Source organism: Heptranchias perlo, chromosome 6 (assembly GCF_035084215.1).
Source record: "Heptranchias perlo isolate sHepPer1 chromosome 6, sHepPer1.hap1, whole genome shotgun sequence".
Lineage (NCBI taxonomy): Eukaryota > Metazoa > Chordata > Chondrichthyes > Hexanchiformes > Hexanchidae > Heptranchias > Heptranchias perlo.
In genome coordinates this window covers 100,161,053-100,180,918 of record NC_090330.1, presented here as the reverse complement: position 1 = coordinate 100,180,918, position 19,866 = coordinate 100,161,053, and the positions used below count along the sequence as shown (strand labels likewise).

Below are 19,866 nucleotides of genomic sequence, written 5' to 3'. Positions count from 1 at the left end.
TGGAGTTATACATTTGTGTATTACTCCCTAAAATTATGCTTAAAAATGAACAGAATTTTTCCTCCCCGACATGCTCTACATATCTCAGACACAAAATCTTCCGTCTATGTTGTATCAATATCCGTTTAACGACCGTTAAATGGGGTTCTGCATTAAAGTAGTCTGTATCAGATGTCTCCATGCATTATAAAAGGTGATTCACAATTAAGCAGTGATTTGATCGGTTAACTGTTCAAATATTTCTTAAAATAAATTGTATTTAGTCCCAATGTGGTCAGTATTGCAGCCACTGATAAAAGGCATCAATAGTGCAGTAACTTATTTGACACATCATTTCCCTCAATCACTGCTAAACTTCTTAACTTAAATGACCAGTTTATCAATGAGCTGAAACTGTTTTCCTTCTCTATCAACTATGCAATGTCAGTAACCGTGCTAAGCATTCTCTGGTTAAATATTGCATTAGTTGGGTGCAGCACTAGTTCTCCTGTTACTTCAATAATATATCCACTAAAAAAGCAAACCCTTGATGCATAACATTCTATCCCGTCCCATAACACTGAACTTTGTGTCTTATTAAAGCAAAGCCTCTCGAATGAGTGCTCTCACTCCTTGAGAACTAAAGAAATTACTGCATCATTTCAATTATAACAGTTAAAAGTTAAGACTAAAAGATAAAAGTGAATAAATTTTAATTAATGCAGATTTTAGTAAATAGTGCGTAACAGTGCTCACAGACAGCAAAGGGGTTAAATTGCCATAACAGGCATTTCACCATTGGCACCTTTACTTACATCAACAGGGACCAGAAGGCTCTTGCCCAGGTGTTGGTTAAAAGAGAGGCACCAGGCTTCAGTGTAACCATTCATGTTGGGAACATACTTCTTTACAGTCTCATCATTCAGTCTCAGCCATACACCATCATCATTGTGGATCTATGGGAAACAAGCAACAAAAACGAGCCATGCCCTCCTGTAACTGCCCCAGAGCTAAAAAGGACTATGAGGCTCCAGACTAGAGAGAAGGTGGGCATCAGAGATTAGATTTTAGCTTTAAGTGAATTGAAGGTAATAACCTTCTTTGACATGAATGGCAGACCGACCAGCAAAAAAAACCAGGAGCCTAATCTTTCATTCAACGTGTACTTTAACAGTAAATGCTAATCTTAGTTCTGCTTAAAACTGACCTAAACAGATGGGAGGAAAGAAACCACAAGAACTGTAACATGGTACATAGAAGCCAGTAAGGACAGCATGAAGGAAGCCTAAGGAAATAAATTACAATGAACACCAGTCATTAAGTACTCTGGTAATAGCCAGCCTTTGTACATTGTCCTCACTGCTGACATAAGAATGGTGCACTCATTCGGTTTTAATATATTTAAATAATCAAAGCACAATTCAGCTTACTTGCTAAATGTATTAACAAACTTCAAATACAAGGTCCTATATCAATGGTTCTGTGCTCGTTTCCATTGGTCCCCAGCTCCAAAATGTTAGTCACTATCTGTCCAAGTTTGGTTGCTACAATTTCAACCTCATCCGAATAAAAGGCTTTACTTCTCACCTTCCTCCAGACTAAACAGAGTATCACAATCTTTCAGTTCCCAATCCTGCCAACACAGCCTGCTAATACAAAGTCTTCCATTGCCATGCCAGTTTTTTAAAAAAAATGTAGGAAAGGCTCAGTTTCAATGAGGAATCCCATTGTGTACACTACTATTCTATTTTCCATCTGTCTATATCATTATCAATACCAAGATACTGCATTTGTATTTGCAATTGATTTTCATACAATGCAGTGTGACTATTTTGAAATTTTTAAAGGGAAAGAATTCTTCTAGGCAGCACTATAACCAAATTATATTTGCTATATTCGAGATAGTCTGAAGGTCTACAAAACCAAATAATTCCCCATTCTGAATGGGAATACAATGAGTTACTATTTTGTAGCATAATATAGACCTAGTTTGCAGTCAAAGTAGAATCTAGAATCCAATCGATTTGCACTTCTTCTGCTCACAACTGTACCAATTTATCTAAACTCAAATAGTTACAACTGATGATTTTTTCTTACGACTAAATAAATGGACAGACATGTGGATAATATTCCTAATTATTCAAGTATATAAAAAGATGTTTCAGAAATTTAATTTAGGACATTTTTAAATTTATCAGAATAATTATGCAAAGTCTCGAGCAAATTCTTAAGATGCCCACTTACAGTATTTCCAGACTGTAGCCTCAAAGTTAGTCGCATGTGTGTCAAAGCAAATCAAAAATGAAACTGCATACACAATCTAACTGTTGCTGCAAAAATTACTGAAGCTTGAGATGTACAGGCTGCTCACTTTATTGTGCTATTGCTAATGAAAGTTTAAACTTGTAAAAAATACTTTCTCCAACATTTATGCAGAACTTTTTTTTATTCCTCAGCTATCAAACCTCCTCTTAAGTAATGTTCTTTACCTCATCATTGAAAGTGATGGTTCCATTGACCTTCACTATGCCTATCTGCTCACTCTGAAGAGAGGGATGGCTACGTATACGAAGCCCTGCACTGTCCTTTGTCACAAATTTGCGGACCTGAGAGAAGCAATGAAACAGGAAGACAAAGAAATAAGAAAAAAGCTGTTCAGATTAAAAGCAATAGATTAAACAGGTAAACTAAAACAGTTGTAGATTAAAAAGTTGACACTGACAGAGAAAGATTTATTTGTTTCAAGGAGGAGTTACAGGAAATTGGCTTTTTCCCCTGATTCGGTAGAAAATTGCTCCAAGCTTATAATTTTGTTTGTGGTAGTGACCTAGCAAGGTGAATGGGTACCCTTGCAGACAAAAGCAGCACCTGACATGCTTTACATTGCATGTATAAGCAGTCATCAAAATTTGGTAACTTCAAACAGGCAAGAACTAAACTGTGTACAAGCATCACAAATTACCAAACTTTGCTAAGACAGCACAATTGTTAATGGAATGGGAAGGTGTGCATACAGTTCTTATGCAGGAGTCATGATTTGACAACCCTTAACGCAAATATCTGAATAGTGTGAACACCTACAAATCATATTCTGTTGTTTGAGGTTCAAATTTCCACTACCTTTACAATGAGAACATTAAAGTGCCAGTAATTTCACTGCAGCAAACCTCAGTTATGCTGCGTAACCGAGTTTGTTAACTCACGTGGAGTATCATACCTTGCTTGGTTGCGGTTCAGCCTTTGGTTTGACCATTTGAGATCCTGGTGGTATCATCCCTTTTGGTGGGTCTTTCACTTCTACTTCTAGACCAGCATCTGTTAAAAGGAGAATGAACACCAAGCATCAAGCTAACATCCAAAAACACTATACAATCAAAAAAAGAAACTTTACCACTACAAGTCACTCTTTAAAGTCTAGGTATTTTTATACGAGAATGTGCAGTTTGGAATTAAGGATTTAAAAATGGTTTAGAAGTAACTGCTTTAATATATGAAAAACAGTGCCATAGAATCTCCTAATAATCAATCCAAATATCATGATAAACTGGCAGCAATAATCCTTCGGAGTGATGAGCCTGGTATTCATGCTGCACAGCACATTAGAAATTGTTAGTTACCATTTTCACAAAAATAGACTCAAAACTGCAAAAACAAAAAACTCCTATATTTTACTGGACCTTAGTGTTATTAAACTTCCAAAGTTCTGCTCCAGGGGCAAGCAATGCAAAGATCTCAAGAGGATGCATAAAAATAAATGGTGAAAAGCCACCTCAAAGTAGTTTTAAATTCATCTAAGCACCATTATGCAAATTATATTGAATTATTGAACTGTATGCCTACTTTGTGACTTGCTTGCAGCTATTAATGTAACATGCAATACCATAAATTTACCTGTTTCAATCCCATCTATTGTGACATGGATACTGTAAAGACCTACAGCTCCAGGTGTCCAGTTTGCACTGTAGGTGCCATCATTATTAGCCCGAATTAACATATTTTCACTTGGCCTAAAAAAGTTAAAGCGCAGTAAAATAAGTCCACAAAGCCGATCATTTTGCAGATACTTTACACCAATATTTTTAGGCTTATGCTTGTTTCTTACCTTTTAGGGGTGGGAGATGCAAACCGAAGCTCTTCAAATGAATAATTTTCATATGCCTGTAAAGAGGTTAGTATTTAAAAGGAATGCAACACTATATCCACAAAGCAAGTATAGCAAGAGGGTTCAAAATTGACTGCTACAAGAGGTCTACCTGCCCAATGAGTTAGAACAATCTGTCATGACAAACAGCTGTCAGAAACACGTATACACCAACTCCCCAAATGCATCCTTTTCAGATTAAACCAGACCAGAGCACCAAATCTGAAGGGACAATCACCTTGGGCTATATCTCACTGTAGCCAGTTACGTAGGCTCAGTGGCAAAGGTTTAGATTAGGACACCTATTGGTGAGGAAACTGTTTGTGGTGGAATCAAAATGTTGACTAAATGCATAACTACCTTCATCATAGTGATTGCTGTATATCGAGCTTCTTTTACTATCATTGGCTCATAGGAGGCTTCTAGTTTAGGACATGGCAAACCACCAAATGTCATATCAGTACTTGAAACAACAGTTGGTGGGCTACCAGGGATACGATGCAGTTTTTTTGCATTCTCCTGCTGTACAGACTTCTTTTGAGAAAGAGGAACAGCTTTCACCTCGACCTGTCAAAAACAAAAAAATTAACAAAGCATATTATTTAGAGATCATTTTCTGTGCTCTTGATGGGTACAAGTATAAGAAACTTTGCAACTCTTAAAAGCAGCCACTTGAGAAAATTATAAATTTCAGTTATTGACTGTTTTAAACTGCCTGCCAATGTGTGGGAATATAATCCTACTTGTAATATGGCATATCTTTCACCAGCAGAACCCCTCATTTCATTTTAGTAATGCATTCTAGTAAAGCAAACTACATTATAGTCAGTTTATACTACAATATCCCCATACTGACAGGAAATTTAAGAGACTGGGCAAAAATAAATGTAGGAGGAAAAAAAAATGATGCTACATCTCTTGATTTTATTTTTCTCCCGTGCTATGTAGCAAAATAAGCACTATTGCTCTTTTTAAATAAAGACTGTTCTGGATAAGTAAAGAACTGATAGTTGATGTGCAAGTTGAATATAACAAGATAGTTATAATTACATTAAGTTACATTTCATTGTAAATTCCAAAAATTTACAATTGCACACAGGGAAACTATGTTGGAACAAACTTTATTTTGGTTGTATTTAGATTTGATAAAACACAGGAAGATATTTAGAGCTACACAGAAATTGAGGCACATTTTGATAACAGATTAATAGGGACTTGGGAGCCTTGATATTAAAGAATTCTTCAGAAAATCTACTTATAAGAAATTCTGCGCACCTCGAATATAACAGCAGTGTATATGCCATTGTATCATCCAGGTTACAAGTACAACAAACATTTACTGCCAAATAAAGCTACATATTTTGGGTAAAATTCTAATGATGTAAAGCAAAAAACTGACTATCAGAACATACTTTGCATATTCATTAATATAGAAGTTGAACAGAAACTAGAAAAATGAAATTTTCATCAATGTAACACAACCAAATCAGTCAGTGAAAGCTAAATAAGCTAGAAATAAAACTTGACAATTTCTAGCAATATATCATTAAAAGCATCTATAAGTTCACAACTCTTTCTAATATACAGGGATTTTTAATCATGTGACTTGTGTTTTTTTAAAAATTCGTTCATGGGATGTTGGCGTCGCTGGCGAGGCCGGCATTTATTGCCCATCCCTAATTGCCCTTGTACACAAAATATTGAATTAAATTTGTTCTTTGGTCACCCATTTCTGGATTAGTTTATACCTTCAGGTTTGGAACGTGAACAACATCTCCATATTGGTCCTTAGTCTGCACTGTGATGGTGGCAGGCCAGCCACACCTGATATAGTCCTTATTCAGTATCAGAGAAGTTTTCTGGGGATCTGCATAAGAATCCGGTTGAAGCCACCTGACATCATGAAAGGGGTAGTGAAAGAAATTATATGCAAATTTTAAAACAACATAAGCATCATATTTAAGATCTCCACATTTTATACACAATGAAATGTTTAAATCTATGCATTACCTTGCCAGTCGTCCACCACTAGACCCAGGTAAGCAGGCAATGAAGTCCTCCAAGAAAGAATGCTCATTACTCTGCAGATGGAGGGAAAGATTGCCTTCTAGTGCCTCCAAAATAGTTGGTGAATGAGACAAAGCAAGGCCCTTTCCTAATAAACCAGAATGGTTTTTACACACCTGGTTAAAAGGAAAATGTAGATGAGCAAAAGGATTATGAAAAATGATCAGTAATTCAAATATAGCAACTGAGTGCTCACCTGCAGAGCTGATTCTTCAAGAATTTCAAGATCCTCCTCTAGTTCATTACCTGTCCAAACAAAGATGATTTAATGGAATAGCATTGCAAATTTGCTTCTAGTCTTTGATAAGCTAAAAGACACTAAAAATAATCAATATACTGCTAAAGCTAATCATTCAGCAATGATCCATAGTGGATCCACCAACACAATGAGGTCAGAATTTTGTGCAAATCCCTCATTTATATAAATTTTTGATTGACGAAAGTAAACATCCATACCAACAGGAAGCGCAAGGTCTTTTTTCATTAGTGATGCTGCACACATACTTCCAAGGTATGCCAATTCCTTTTCTAATTGTAGGATTCCCTGCAAAACAAATATATTTTTGCAGTGTTTTTGGTTTTAGCAAATATCAAAATTAAAAAACAGTAGATAGTTATACTGGGAGTTATAAGGAGTAACACAATAGACCGTTTACTTCTCCAAAGTGCTCATGTAACATCCAGATGACTTAGGAAAATTGTGTTTAGAGGATAAATTATGATCGGATTGCCATCTCAAAACATAAAATTTAATTATGGAAGGAGCTTTATACTGCATCTGACAGGCTATATTTGACCGTAGAGTTTTGGATGCCGACAATGTGCAACAGAAGTGGGAAATTGTTCCATTCTCCAGTAGAAGCATCCATTACATTGATGAGCATTTCCCTCTAAAATGTAATAAATTTATCCATCCCGACTAGTTGCAAAAAGCAGATTAAGACTACAAATATGTATCATTCATAAATTTGTTTTAATCATTATGCAAGCAGATTACCGGGTATTAAGTGGGAAGAGATGAGGAAACAGAAAGGAGCCCAGTATGTGGAAAATGTCAGAGCTCAAGAAAGACCTTACTAAAGCTACATAACGTCTTTCTCATATTCACACACTAGTGCTCCAATAGGAAGATATACTTTTCTGGTTAGAAGAATCAGGGACTATCAAGTGAAAATTGTGAGTTGATCAATCTGAAATTCATCGACCTAGTACAAAGACTGGATCCAAGTAGTCACGATAAAGACAACCACCATCCACAAGGCACAACTACCAATCTCAAGTTTTCCAACAAGCTGACTGTTGAACAATCATAGCAACACAGGATGCATTCTATAAACTATTTAGTTGGATACCAGAGACAGGAACAAAATCTGTTTCAACTTGGTTTTCACTTAAAAATCTACTGAAGAATGAGTTGAGTTTGTTCACTCTCTAGGAGATCATATGCAAGATGATTCAGCTCCTCTCACATATGTCCGGAGGAGGCCTGTGGACGCTGGTTAAGGCCCCGAACATGCATTTACACAGGAGTTAGACAGACGTCCAGACACAAAGCTACCTGTACAATGATGCGTGATTAATATTTAGCCTGAATCCTTAATATTTTCCTTCCCATTAGACTAGAATCCAGTGAGGAAAGGAAAGGATTTTACTTAATGCCTTTCACCTCAAGACATTCCAAAAACTTTTGAAGTGTAGTCACTGTTGTAATATAGGGGAATGTGGCAGTCAATTTACAAACAGCATGTTTACACAAACAGCAATGAGATACATGATTATCTATTTTAGTGAGATTGGTTGAGGTATAAATATTGGCCAGGACGCTGGGAGAACTCCTCTGGTGCTCTTCGAATAGCGCCAAAGGATCTTTTACATCCACCTGTGAAGGCAGAGGGGCCTCAGTTTAACATCTCATATGAAAAACTGCCCTTCCGACAGTGCAGCATTGCCTCAGTACTGTACTGAAATGTCAGCCTGGATTATGTGCTCAAGCCTCTGGAATGGGGCTTGAACCCACAACCTTCTGACTTGGAGGCAAGTGTGTTACCGCTGAGCCAAGATTTGCAACCTACACAATCCAATTATAGTACTACAAATACAATTTGGCTAGAACAGATCTTCATTCATGAAACACAATAGGGACTGAAGCAGAATTTTTTGTTAAGCCCCAAGCAGAGATTTTTTTTTGAAAAAGGTCAGACAGTATGAGTTGCTTTGCTAGATTCTTAGCTGCAGCAGACACTAAAACAAACCAATAAAAAAATGCCTGGATTAAGAACAAAGCATTGGCTAAGGGTCTTATTAACACATCATATTGGTAGACTAGGTTTAAACTCACCCTTTGATCATAGTGAGTGAAGGGAAAACAGACCCAGATAGGTGCAATATGAAATTGCATACTGGTATTCTTCAAATGTCAAAATCAAAAGGACTACACTAGATTTATTTGTGCCAGCAACGTTATGGTAACAGGTGGCGTCAAGACTGTTAAAGTACTGACAGACACCTGGCCAAGAGAGTGAAAGGGTGCCTAAAAAGGAGAAAGTTCAAAAGCTGGGCTAGCTAGTTGCTCCTGAACTACTCCGAGCCCAAGATCTTCATTTGATGAAAACTTGCTGCTGTTCTGAAACATTGCTGTGTTGTGAATTACATAAGCATAGTAGGTAACTATCTTCTGCCAGAAAACTGCTCCGAGGGACAAAAGAATTCAATGCTATCCTAATATCCAAAGGAATGCTGACATGAGGAAATGTACAAAATCTAAGGTGTTTAAGATAAAACAAACCCTGAGGTAACAATCCAGAAGTAAACAATGAATTTAGCATCAGTGTGGGAACTTCACCGAATGGGCCATTTACTAGTTCTAATTTTGCTCTCCAAATAAATGCTTATACAGGGAATAGATATCATGTGGTGTACTTTGAAATATGAAGACATATTAAAAACACAGTCTCTACAATATCTCCCACTGGTTACTGGACTATTTGAACGGGTCATGGAGGAATGCTCAGTAAAAAATTAGTTTTGCAATTAGATAAATAATTCTGATTTTTAAAAAAATTGTTCCCAGTTTGATCTAGTATTTTGCATTAATTTCAATACAGCGTTTGTTGGACAAACTTTAATTAAGCTTTTATTTCTACAAAGCAAAATTTTCAAAGGTCTAGCAGCTCAATTACAGAATAAGTTTTCTCTTGTACTATACTTCATCGGGTACACTGCAAAAAATTACCTCATCCGGTCCAGGACTGAATTCGTAACCCACAGCGACACATTTGAAACCATAAAAACAGGCCTTCTCATCTTTCACGTAGTCTGATGCAGTCTCTAAAGAGAAGATGACATCATTTCCTAGAAAGATCACATTTAAATGTGAATCTCAAAATACATTTTGCAAAGCAATAAGCTCAGACCCAACACTACATACATGTATCAAGCCTCACTTTAGTACATTTTCCATCAAACTTTAAACTCATCTTCTTCCACAACCCCCCACTCCCCGCCCCACACAACCTTAATTCTACACATAGGGCACAACTCCATTAAAGAAAACATCTGATTTTAACGCGGTACAATACTTTACAATGTTCAACTTCTCAAAAGAGAATCGTTTTTCATCTTTGTAAAGTAATGCAAGAAAAGTTATCTCATAATTCTTAAGTATAGCAAATATTAAAATGCTACATTCGGACACAGTTCTTGAAAGGTGTTTAACCGTAACTGCTGGGATCAATTAAGAGGATACAAGGAAAGTAGAGTAATAGTGACCATCTTTGTGAAGTTATAAAATAATAAGAGATACCAGAAGTAAAATGTTGCACTCAATTCTGCTACTTGGCAGCACAGGAATTTGGGAAAGTGTAATGATAGGTATTAACACCTTGTATATGAAGTACTTTCTCTGTTGGCCTTTCACTTTTTTATTTCACTGTTATTCTTTGTTCCTTTGTGTTCTTTAGTTTTATAAAAGATTTCTTTGTGATACCCAACCTCTGCCAATTTCTCTGTGATCTCAATGATGTGGCATTTTTCTTTTACTCCATCCAATGCTCTCAGGTAAGGGTCAAGTGCCACATTCTTCATCTATGATGTGGAGATGCCGGTGATGGACTGGGGTTGACAATTGTAAACAATTTTACAACACCAAGTTATAGTCCAGCAATTTTATTTTAAATTCACAAGCTTTCGGAGGCTTCCTCCTTCGTCAGGTGAACGATGTGAAGATGAAATCCTCGAAATGAAATCGCATTTATAATTCACAGAACAATGCTTGGTGAGTACAGACAGTTTTTTCAACTGCCCGTTGCCAAGGCAATCAGTGTGCAGACAGACAGGTGTTACCTGCCAGGTCTCACAGAATATACAAATCACCAAAAAAAAACAACAAACAAAAAAAAACAGAAATAGAGAGGTAGAAACATAGAAAAGACAGCAACTGACCCGTTATATTAAAAACAGATAACATTTGTTCGCTGGTGGGGTAACGTGTAGCGTGACATGAACCCAAGATCCCGGTTGAGGCCGTCCTCATGGGTGCGGAACTTGGCTATCAATTTCTGCTCGACGATTTTGCGTTGTCGTGTGTCTCGAAGGCCGCCTTGGAGTACGCTTACCCGAAGGTCAGTGGATGAATGTCCGTGACTGCTGAAGTGTTCCCCGACTGGGAGGGAACCCTCCTGTTTGGCGATTGTTGCGCGGTGTCCGTTCATCCGTTGTCGCAGCGTCTGCATGGTCTCGCCAATGTACCATGCTCTGGGGCATCCTTTAGGAAAGGTACCAGAGCATGGTACATTGGCGAGACCATGCAGACGCTGCGACAACGGATGAACGGACACCGCGCAACAATCGCCAAACAGGAGGGTTCCCTCCCAGTCGGGGAACACTTCAGCAGTCACGGACATTCATCCACCGACCTTCGGGTAAGCGTACTCCAAGGCGGCCTTCGAGACACACGACAACGCAAAATCGTCGAGCAGAAATTGATAGCCAAGTTCCGCACCCATGAGGACGGCCTCAACCGGGATCTTGGGTTCATGTCACGCTACACGTTACCCCACCAGCGAACAAATGTTATCTGTTTTTAATATAACGGGTCAGTTGCTGTCTTTTCTATGTTTCTACCTCTCTATTTCTGTTTTTTTTTGTTTGTTGTTTTTTTTTGGTGATTTGTATATTCTGTGAGACCTGGCAGGTAACACCTGTCTGTCTGCACACTGATTGCCTTGGCAACGGGCAGTTGAAAAAACTGTCTGTACTCACCAAGCATTGTTCTGTGAATTATAAATGCGATTTCATTTCGAGGATTTCATTTTCACATCGTTCACCTGACAAAGGAGGAAGCCTCCGAAAGCTTGTGAATTTAAAATAAAATTGCTGGACTATAACTTGGTGTTGTAAAATTGTTTACAATTCTTCATCTAAACATACTGCATCCAGTGCAGACAAGTCTGTGAGAAGGGATACTCTAGTTCAGTGATGCTAAAAACCCTCCTGGAAACTACTGGACTCTCATTGGACTTCTGAACTGAAGTTTCTATTGTTGACCAGATATGTCACAAGCATTCTGAAGCAATACGCCAAGGTCACAAAAGTGGTCTCTACTTGTGGTGTAGGGCTTTGAGAACCTGTTAAATTGCAACAACTGAATGTCGGGGTATTGTTTTCCTTTTGATGAGAAGGCTCCTGAGGCTCTATCTTGTCAATGCAACAATTCACCCACCACAAACTGCAGCGGAAAGGGCGGGAAAGTGGAGTGGAGATAAAAATCAGATCAGCCATGATCTCTTTAAATGGCAGAGCAGACTCGAGGTTGCCGAATGGCCTATTCCTGCTCCTATCTCTTACAGTCTTATGGATACAGCCAGTGGTTGGAAACTTCATATCCATCCCTTTGAACTTTGAAACCCCTCAGACAAGCCAAACTGGGCTGATATACAAATCTAACCTCAAAACAAGTAGGATATTTGGATTGAAAGAATGGAGGCAAATCAGTTAGATTTGGAAAACAGTGAAGAAAAAGAGGTAAAACTTAAGAACTTTAAAAAAAACTTGCTGCTTTACATGGTCAGACAGAAACTCTTAGATAGAAGAAAGAAATCTGAGGAAGCAACCTAATGTTAAAGGTAAGGAAAGAGGACAATGGCAAGATCAAAAGAAATCTTAACAGAAATTTAGTGTATTCTCTTGTGCACTATACAGTGAAATAGCCTTCATGGAGAAGAGGCCACTGGTGGAGATTGGTGGATAGTCAAGAATCCCCAAATTCTGGCCTTGCCCAGAGTGTTGCTGTACCTTGCTGAGTGGTACAGCAACACTCTGGGCACAGGAATGAGACTAAGTACAATACAAGCAAACTGAATTGAAGATTTTTTAGGCTGTAAGACGTAAGGCTGTGCAATGAGGTGACTTTGCATGCATGATTTTGTCCTGTAAGATTTCTGGCTGATAACCAGGAAGATATATGATCAGCGTTTCAATGCATTATCAATAGCAAATATATATCACTGTAGCTAATAAGAGATTAAACAGCAGGTGGGGAGCCTATATTTTCATGTATAATTAAAAATTATTTTAATAAATTGACATTGGTTTACAAGAGAAAAATATAACCAGTTTACACTCTCGAATAACCTCTATAAGCTCAGATTCCTTCATCACCAAGATTGAGACCAGCCATACAGCTTCCTCTACTACTCCTCCTTGCCCTAATCCACTAACACAAACCTCCCTCCAGTCACCCTCCCACTCTAGCCACAAACTCCCATCCTCCCCTACACTCCCGAAGCTCACTTCATCCAAGAAACCCACCTCCTGCCAGCCTCAACCCTATTCTCGCTAAAGTCCTTACCACCCAACTTCCCTTTGAGATCCCCATATTAACAGATATTGTAAATGGTTCCTTTTTTCTCTTCAAGCACTTTCCCTCCCCCCTTTAAAAATTGCCATCACTGCATTCCTTAAAAAAAATTCTTGGCCCCTCTGTGCTAACAACTTCCCCATCCCCAACCTCCTTTTCTTCCCCAAGGTCCTTTAACGTATGTCACCTACCAGATCCGTGCAAATCTCTTACCTAACCTATTCGTTTGAAAAGATTCAAACAGTTTTCCATCCCTCCTAACTCACCAAAGGGGCCCTAACCAAAATCACAAATATTCTGTGACTACGATCATGGTACATTAGCCCTCTTAATCATCCCTGCAACCTACAGCACGAATGACCACACCATCCTTCTACATGCCTCTCCTCCCTGACTCAGTTCCATGGCACTGCCCTTGCTTGATTTCACTCTTTCCTATCTGATTTTAGACACAGCATCTCTAGCAACAGCTTCTCATCCCACCCACCACCTCCGGAGTGCCCTAAAGATCCATCCTTGGCCCCATCCTCTGCCTCAACTTCCACATGTACACTCATGACATCAAGCTCTACCTCTCCAGGACCACTCTCGACCACTCTACTGTTTCTTGGTGTCAGATTGCTTGTCCAGCACCCAGTCTTGGGATGAGCTATAACTTTCTCCCACTAAAAATTAGGTAGACCAATGTGATTATCTTCAGCCCGCACCACATAATGCATGCCCTCCTCACTGACTCCAACTTCCTCTCTAACCACTGTCTTTTGGACCAAGCTTTTGGTCGCCGATTCTAATCTCTCCTCTGGCTCTGCATCAGTTTTTTTTCGCCCCATGCCTCTTTGAAAAACATCCTGGGGTGATTCAATGTTTAAAGCACATTGTAAGTCCAAGTGGTGGTTATTAAAGAAACATTTCAAGACTATTGTTCTCTACTGCACTGGCCATATATAAATGATGCATTTCAAATAGGTTTCTACGTTTTATCTATTAAATCAACATGCGGAACATTAGTTTTTTTCCTTATACCTGGCAAAACAAGGACTGTAGTTGGCCATCCAGTAGAACCAGAAAATTTCTTTAATTCTATCCATGAATTAAGGCTGTCATGACTTGTATTTTTAGGCCCAAATCCTGAACTTTGGAAAGCTTTATTTGGAATCAACAAACGAAGCACATCTTCTGGCTGTGCAGTACCACACAATGGGTCGAACTCGATAGTCATCCACCTCACACAATCTGGAAAAGTTACCTAAACGACACAAAAACACTATTATTTTGATCTTCCAAATGGCAGCTATTTAAATTCAAGTTTTTGCTTTAGGAGCTCAGTTTCAGTCTAACCCAAACTGATGGGATGATTGCCTTCATAAGGACTTTAAAACATGTCTGAGCAATCTTAATCCTTTGCTTATTATACATTCACAACATAAAACTGTCCATAATTCAGCACAAATTTCACAGGGCAAAAGAATGGTGTGAGAAGTAGAAAATATCACACCACAGAACGGGAAGAAAAGGGACATCTGACATACCAAGCCCATTGCTCTCAAAGATCACATGCAATCTGTTCTGTCTTCCACACTACTCAACTTTTTGGATCTTCTGAGGCAAGATTCTACAAAGTTAGTCTTTCTCTCTGCTTTCCTCCCACTCCTTTCCCCAAAGGCAAATTAAATGAAATTTCCAGTTTATCTATCTAACCTTATATCCTATACCAAGTACTTGATGGGTTGCCTTTTGTAGCGTGACATTTCCATGACCTCAGCAACCATTATGTTTGATACAACATTCATTCAGCTCTATCTTTATAAATCTCAATCCCATTCTTAATCAAACATTTATCATTGTCATTGCCTTTCTAGTCACAAATTGTCCTAACTGCAGCTCTTTTAGCTCCAAAAGGTGTGACACTATGGACACTCATTAGACAGAAAGCTTTTAATTATAAGATTAATAATTATTATATTATATATTTGCAATACAGTTAGTTTTATTTAGCACATACCTTTAATTGACTGACGCAAGCTGGTTTATAAGGATGGTCACTCTCCACCATAGCATAATGGCTAGAAGTGGTACAAGCCGAAAGACCTTGCTCAGGCTGATTCCCTGTTGCACTGTCTGTTGATTGATTTGGATTGAAGGCAGGTGGAGCATATTTCTGGTTTAATGTTGCAACTGGAGGCAGGAGCTCCTGTACAAGACCAAAAACTTCAACTGCAGCCTATTTTTTTTTAAAAAAGAAAGCAAAATGACATTCTGTAAAACTCAGAAATAATTCTGAGGACGAGAGTAAGCACAGGATAATAAAAACAGTACTAAATTTGTTGAAAGAGAATTACTTACTTTTGGGACATTAGCAGCTACTGGCGCAATGTAAGCCAAAATAAGCGGAAGTAGCATAGATAATAGACTGGAAGAGCTGAGTAGTTCTGGAATATCTTCAGCTAAATAAAAATATAAACTGCTTTATCCATTCTTATAGTTTGCAAGTAAAACATGAGTTTACTGATTTTAACACTAGTAAACAGCATTATATAAAAAGGTACTGCACAGAAAGGTATGTATTAACTAGTCAGCTGTATATTCTTGCTTCTCTGCAGCCAGGCAGTTTCCTGACATGTGGTGCATATAATAAGCATAGTTAATATATCTGCCATTGTATGGCTATAGATGCCTTTCCTGTGTATCAAGACTTGCTAATCAGCTAAACTGAGACTGCATCACCCAAATCATTAATCACAGCTTTCTTTTGATTATAAAGAGATAAATGGGAGAAGCCACAATGATTTTCTACATTGAGCGTGTTTAAATTTTGTTAAATCTATGTTGACCCAGCAGAGGGGACAAACAGGTAGCGTACTCCCTCCTTGCCTTTGGCAAATGCTGCTCTCAAGGAGGCGCACAAGGTGGTCCTGGAGAGACCCACAGTCCATTGAATACTAATGTACAATAGTGCACCTTTAATACCTGCACACCAAATTCTGATGGAATTAAAAGTTGGACTTCAATAAAGCAAATCACTTGTTTTTAAACAAGTAATTCCAGTTTCAGTAGCTTAAACTAAAAGTTGAACTGGCAGGTTAATGAGTGGTAGATGATACACGAGGGGTGCCTACCATTCATTATGGGGTAAATTTGTAAAGTTCATAAAGATAACAGCTGAAAAATACTAAATTTATCCAGTTTCTAACACCTGTACTTCGGGTTAGGTACAAAAGAGCTGAGGGTACAAAGAGAGTTGACGCATTGCTTGTCTGCATTGATGGACTATTATAAATTAGGCTAGTCATCCTTCAAAATGCAACCTCTACATACAAATATGATAATGCTTGGACAGTGCCACTTTTAGGAACTTGAGGCTGAATGGTCAGGAGGTCCTCTATTCGGCTATATGAAAGTCCTCATTCTGGGCCACACCAGCTCTTTCCTAGAGGTGGCAGCATTGAGGTCCCAACAGAAAGAACACAAAAGGGAACAAAACCAAATACAGCTACAGTCCAGTTTAGAAAGAAGCTATGGATAGGCTAGGAGAGCGATTTGCGCAATTTCAACTACAAACATGCTACTTAACATAGGCAATTTAACATTCGTCCTATTTTTTTTCCAATCTCTAAAGATAAATGGGAGTAAAGCAAAGTAGTACAAAAACTGGGGAGTGGGTGACTTAAATCCTTGGGCCAGCTTTGAACACAAAGCTCCAAAGTGCCAGTTGTCCTCAAACGTCTATACAAAATAATACCTCTCAGCTAGTTTCCATGTATTGACCAAGAAATGGCCACTGCACAAGCAAAGTGAAGTTGCCAGGGAATAAATACAATGAAGACCTCCTCCACTACCTGATTGCTAACCTCATTTTAGCAATTAGGTTACTAGAGATCTCAATCCCAAAGGAACAGATAGCGCACAATGATTAAACTTTTTTCTTCCCCTATCTATATATAGTGTCTGTATACATTGATTAAACAATGGCAGAACATAAGGTTTAGCAGCATGATTTCATGAGACACAAAGTTAACTAAAAACATTGAGCAAAAATTAAGGAAAGCTTGAAAACTGAACAACCTGTATGTCAAATCACAGTGGATTTATTAAGTGAGGTTTGCTAAACTTACTGCCAAAACACTTAGCAAATGCTCATATTTGTTGCACAGTTAATACATAATATTATTAATAACATATTATAATTATTGCAACATATACATTTACATATGTTAAAGTAACAATTTTAGTCTCAACAGGATTTAGAATAATCTCACTTTTTCAGCTGTCCTGACAATTTTAGGAAGAACATTCATATTTTAGAAGAACATTGGATTCTCCCCAAACTAAGCCAAGTCCCTCAGCGGCACCAGCATAAAATAACAATGTTTCAAATGGCTTCTCATCTTGGGAGCATGACTGACGTATAAACTTATCAAGTTTCAAACTTATTTTGCTTTGCATTTGATCAAATTAAGCTCAACAAGACTGCCACACCTGTTTAAGACCGAACAGTTGGCACCTGTCATACTCATTTCCTTCAGACTAGTTCACCTACCCAGAATAGGCCACATATTTTTCCCTTGAAAATCAGTGAATGGTTACAAGCACAGGAGGGAGCCATTCGGCCCATCCACATACTGATGACAATGACAAACATATCAAGTTGCTGATTTAAGAAAATGCATACATACCATCAACAGCCAGGGCCCTATGCAACAAATCCTTAGCTGCACGAACAACTGCAGATACAACAGAAAGGGCTCGGCTGCAGTTTTTATCCTCCTCATTGGCTTTGCTAAGCAGCTGCGATTGCAGATCTCCATCAAACTCACTTCTAAAAGTTAAAGGGCACACATTACTGTTGTGAAATACTTCATCAGATTCGATCTACATTGCAATTCACCTAATTTATTTATTAGAACATTATTTGACAGGCTCTTCTGTACAAACCAGAAGACAACCAGTCACCGCACTGAAGTAAAGAGGACTTAATATGATGAGAACAGCCAAGAAAATCCCAGTAGTTTATGTAATACCCAACATTACAACAACAGTCTGGATTTTAAAACTGACTTTTTTCCAGACAAAATGTGACCGATAGCTCACAGGGAGAAAAAAAACAAAAGACACATCCAGGGAAAACGCTTTTAGTCAATTCGACAGCAAATATATTTGGGCTCTACAGTGGCTCCACAAGTTTACCTAGCGAGCCATACAGACAAAGAGGTCCCAGGTCTGATCTCCAGTAGGCTAGCTGATCTCAGTCATGTGACAATATGTTAGAATTGGTGACAGCACTCCTGGGTTAGGGAGGGAAAAAACTTTGTGTTCCCACTCTTATTTGCTAACCATCCACCCTTACTGTAAATACATGTGCATGGATGTCAGGTAAGGAGGTGTCTACCATTGTTGTACTGTCCAACTGCCTTTCTGTAGATCAGCCAGAACTTTTACCAACTGAACGAGACCAAAGCCATCCTATTTGGTTCACACCATGACCCTTGATCTCCCAGCGGCTTGCGCAGGCTCAACCAATGTGCAGCCTGTCTTGTTCAATCCTGAGCTGAGCTTCACACCCTACAAATGGAGCACGCCCATTTCTACCTCAGATATTGCCCACTTCCATCCCTACCTTATTTCCATCACTGCTGAAACCCTCAGCCATCCCTTTGTTGCCTCCATTTCTCCAATTGTCTCTACACCCAACTCCCAAGCTACACCCTATAGAATCAACTACTCATCTAGAACTCAAACATCTGTATCCTAAGCTGTACTCTCAATCGTCCATTTTTGGCAATCTCCAATGGTCCACCCTTTGCCCAATGCATTAACTTAAAAATTCCCATCTACAAACTCCACCATGGCCACCTTTCCCTCTACAGCTTTCTTCATCCCAGCCCTCACTTTCTTCTTCAGTCAGGACTACATGTTCACACCTTCTCCCTCCATTCCCCCACGGGTGCTGGAGACTTGAACCTCATGCTCTCTAATTCTTTTCCTAAAGTTCTCCATCTTGCTTTATTTCATGCACCTTGAAAAAGCTTCTCGCCTTTAGTTACCTCCCCAATTCTTCTCCCAACTCCTGCTGTAGGGCTTAGATCTCAGCCCTCCATGAACAGGACTCACAAATAGTATTCACTGGGGCAAAGTTGCCTTGTATTTATGGAACCATATCCAAAGCTAGGAGTCAACATCTTCAGGACAGAATTGAACAAAGGGATTCCTCTCCTCCTAAAACCCAACACCCCCTCCCCCCATCCATATATGCACCCTTTGTGCATATCTGCACAATATTATCAAGAAGTTAAAAAGAATCAAAAGGTCGATTTTTAGTTAGATGAAGTTAAAACCCTAATCTCACCTGACGTCTACACACAAGCCACTTTAGCAACACTGGACAGTGATCAGGACCAGGAGAAACCTGGTAATTTTTCATCTTCCTAACCCAGGAATGCAGAGGCCAACTATTGTACGTATACTACCCAGTTGAGGCCAGCTAACTAAGTACAGATCAGAGATAAAACTTGACACCTTTCAGGACATTATTTGATATTATGTGACTTAGGTAAGGGTAAAATCACTTCCACTGGGTTCAGAATATTTGCTTCTTTATAGTAAGAAAACTCCAAAAAAAAATGGTAACAGCAGGCAGTAATTTAATTTTAGGGCTCTGTTATTCAAAAATTGGTTGAGATTACCCATTGCTAGTTATGAAACAGCTTGGATGATTTAATAAAAATGTAAAACTGCAAATGCTGGAAATCTTAAATAATAAGCAGGTCAATCGGCATTCGTAAAGACAAAAACAGGTTTGCGCGTGTAACAGTCATCAGATGGATGG

The 19,866-nt window shown here is 38.6% G+C and overlaps 1 protein-coding gene across 8 annotated transcripts in view; it reads right to left on the bottom strand.

Moving 5' to 3' along the window:
* Window positions 1-19,866, bottom strand: part of mycbp2 (MYC binding protein 2) — a 153,229-nt gene that overhangs the window by 70,658 nt on the left and 62,705 nt on the right. For 5 of the 8 annotated variants that reach the window (XM_067986509.1, XM_067986511.1, XM_067986512.1 and 2 more), the window contains 15 exons: window positions 17,717-17,859; window positions 15,387-15,487; window positions 15,046-15,264; window positions 14,067-14,289; window positions 9,420-9,538; window positions 6,644-6,731; window positions 6,384-6,433; window positions 6,131-6,303; window positions 5,869-6,013; window positions 4,481-4,687; window positions 4,082-4,137; window positions 3,871-3,986; window positions 3,197-3,294; window positions 2,469-2,585; window positions 795-935 (listed from right to left, as the gene is read on the bottom strand). In XM_067986509.1, coding sequence (XP_067842610.1) covers window positions 795-935; window positions 2,469-2,585; window positions 3,197-3,294; window positions 3,871-3,986; window positions 4,082-4,137; window positions 4,481-4,687; window positions 5,869-6,013; window positions 6,131-6,303; window positions 6,384-6,433; window positions 6,644-6,731; window positions 9,420-9,538; window positions 14,067-14,289; window positions 15,046-15,264; window positions 15,387-15,487; window positions 17,717-17,859 — 1,996 coding nt within the window. The remainder of the gene's footprint in view (window positions 1-794; window positions 936-2,468; window positions 2,586-3,196; window positions 3,295-3,870; window positions 3,987-4,081; window positions 4,138-4,480; window positions 4,688-5,868; window positions 6,014-6,130; window positions 6,304-6,383; window positions 6,434-6,643; window positions 6,732-9,419; window positions 9,539-14,066; window positions 14,290-15,045; window positions 15,265-15,386; window positions 15,488-17,716; window positions 17,860-19,866) is intronic. The other 3 variants (XM_067986516.1, XM_067986514.1, XM_067986517.1) reach the window with 3 other exon arrangements.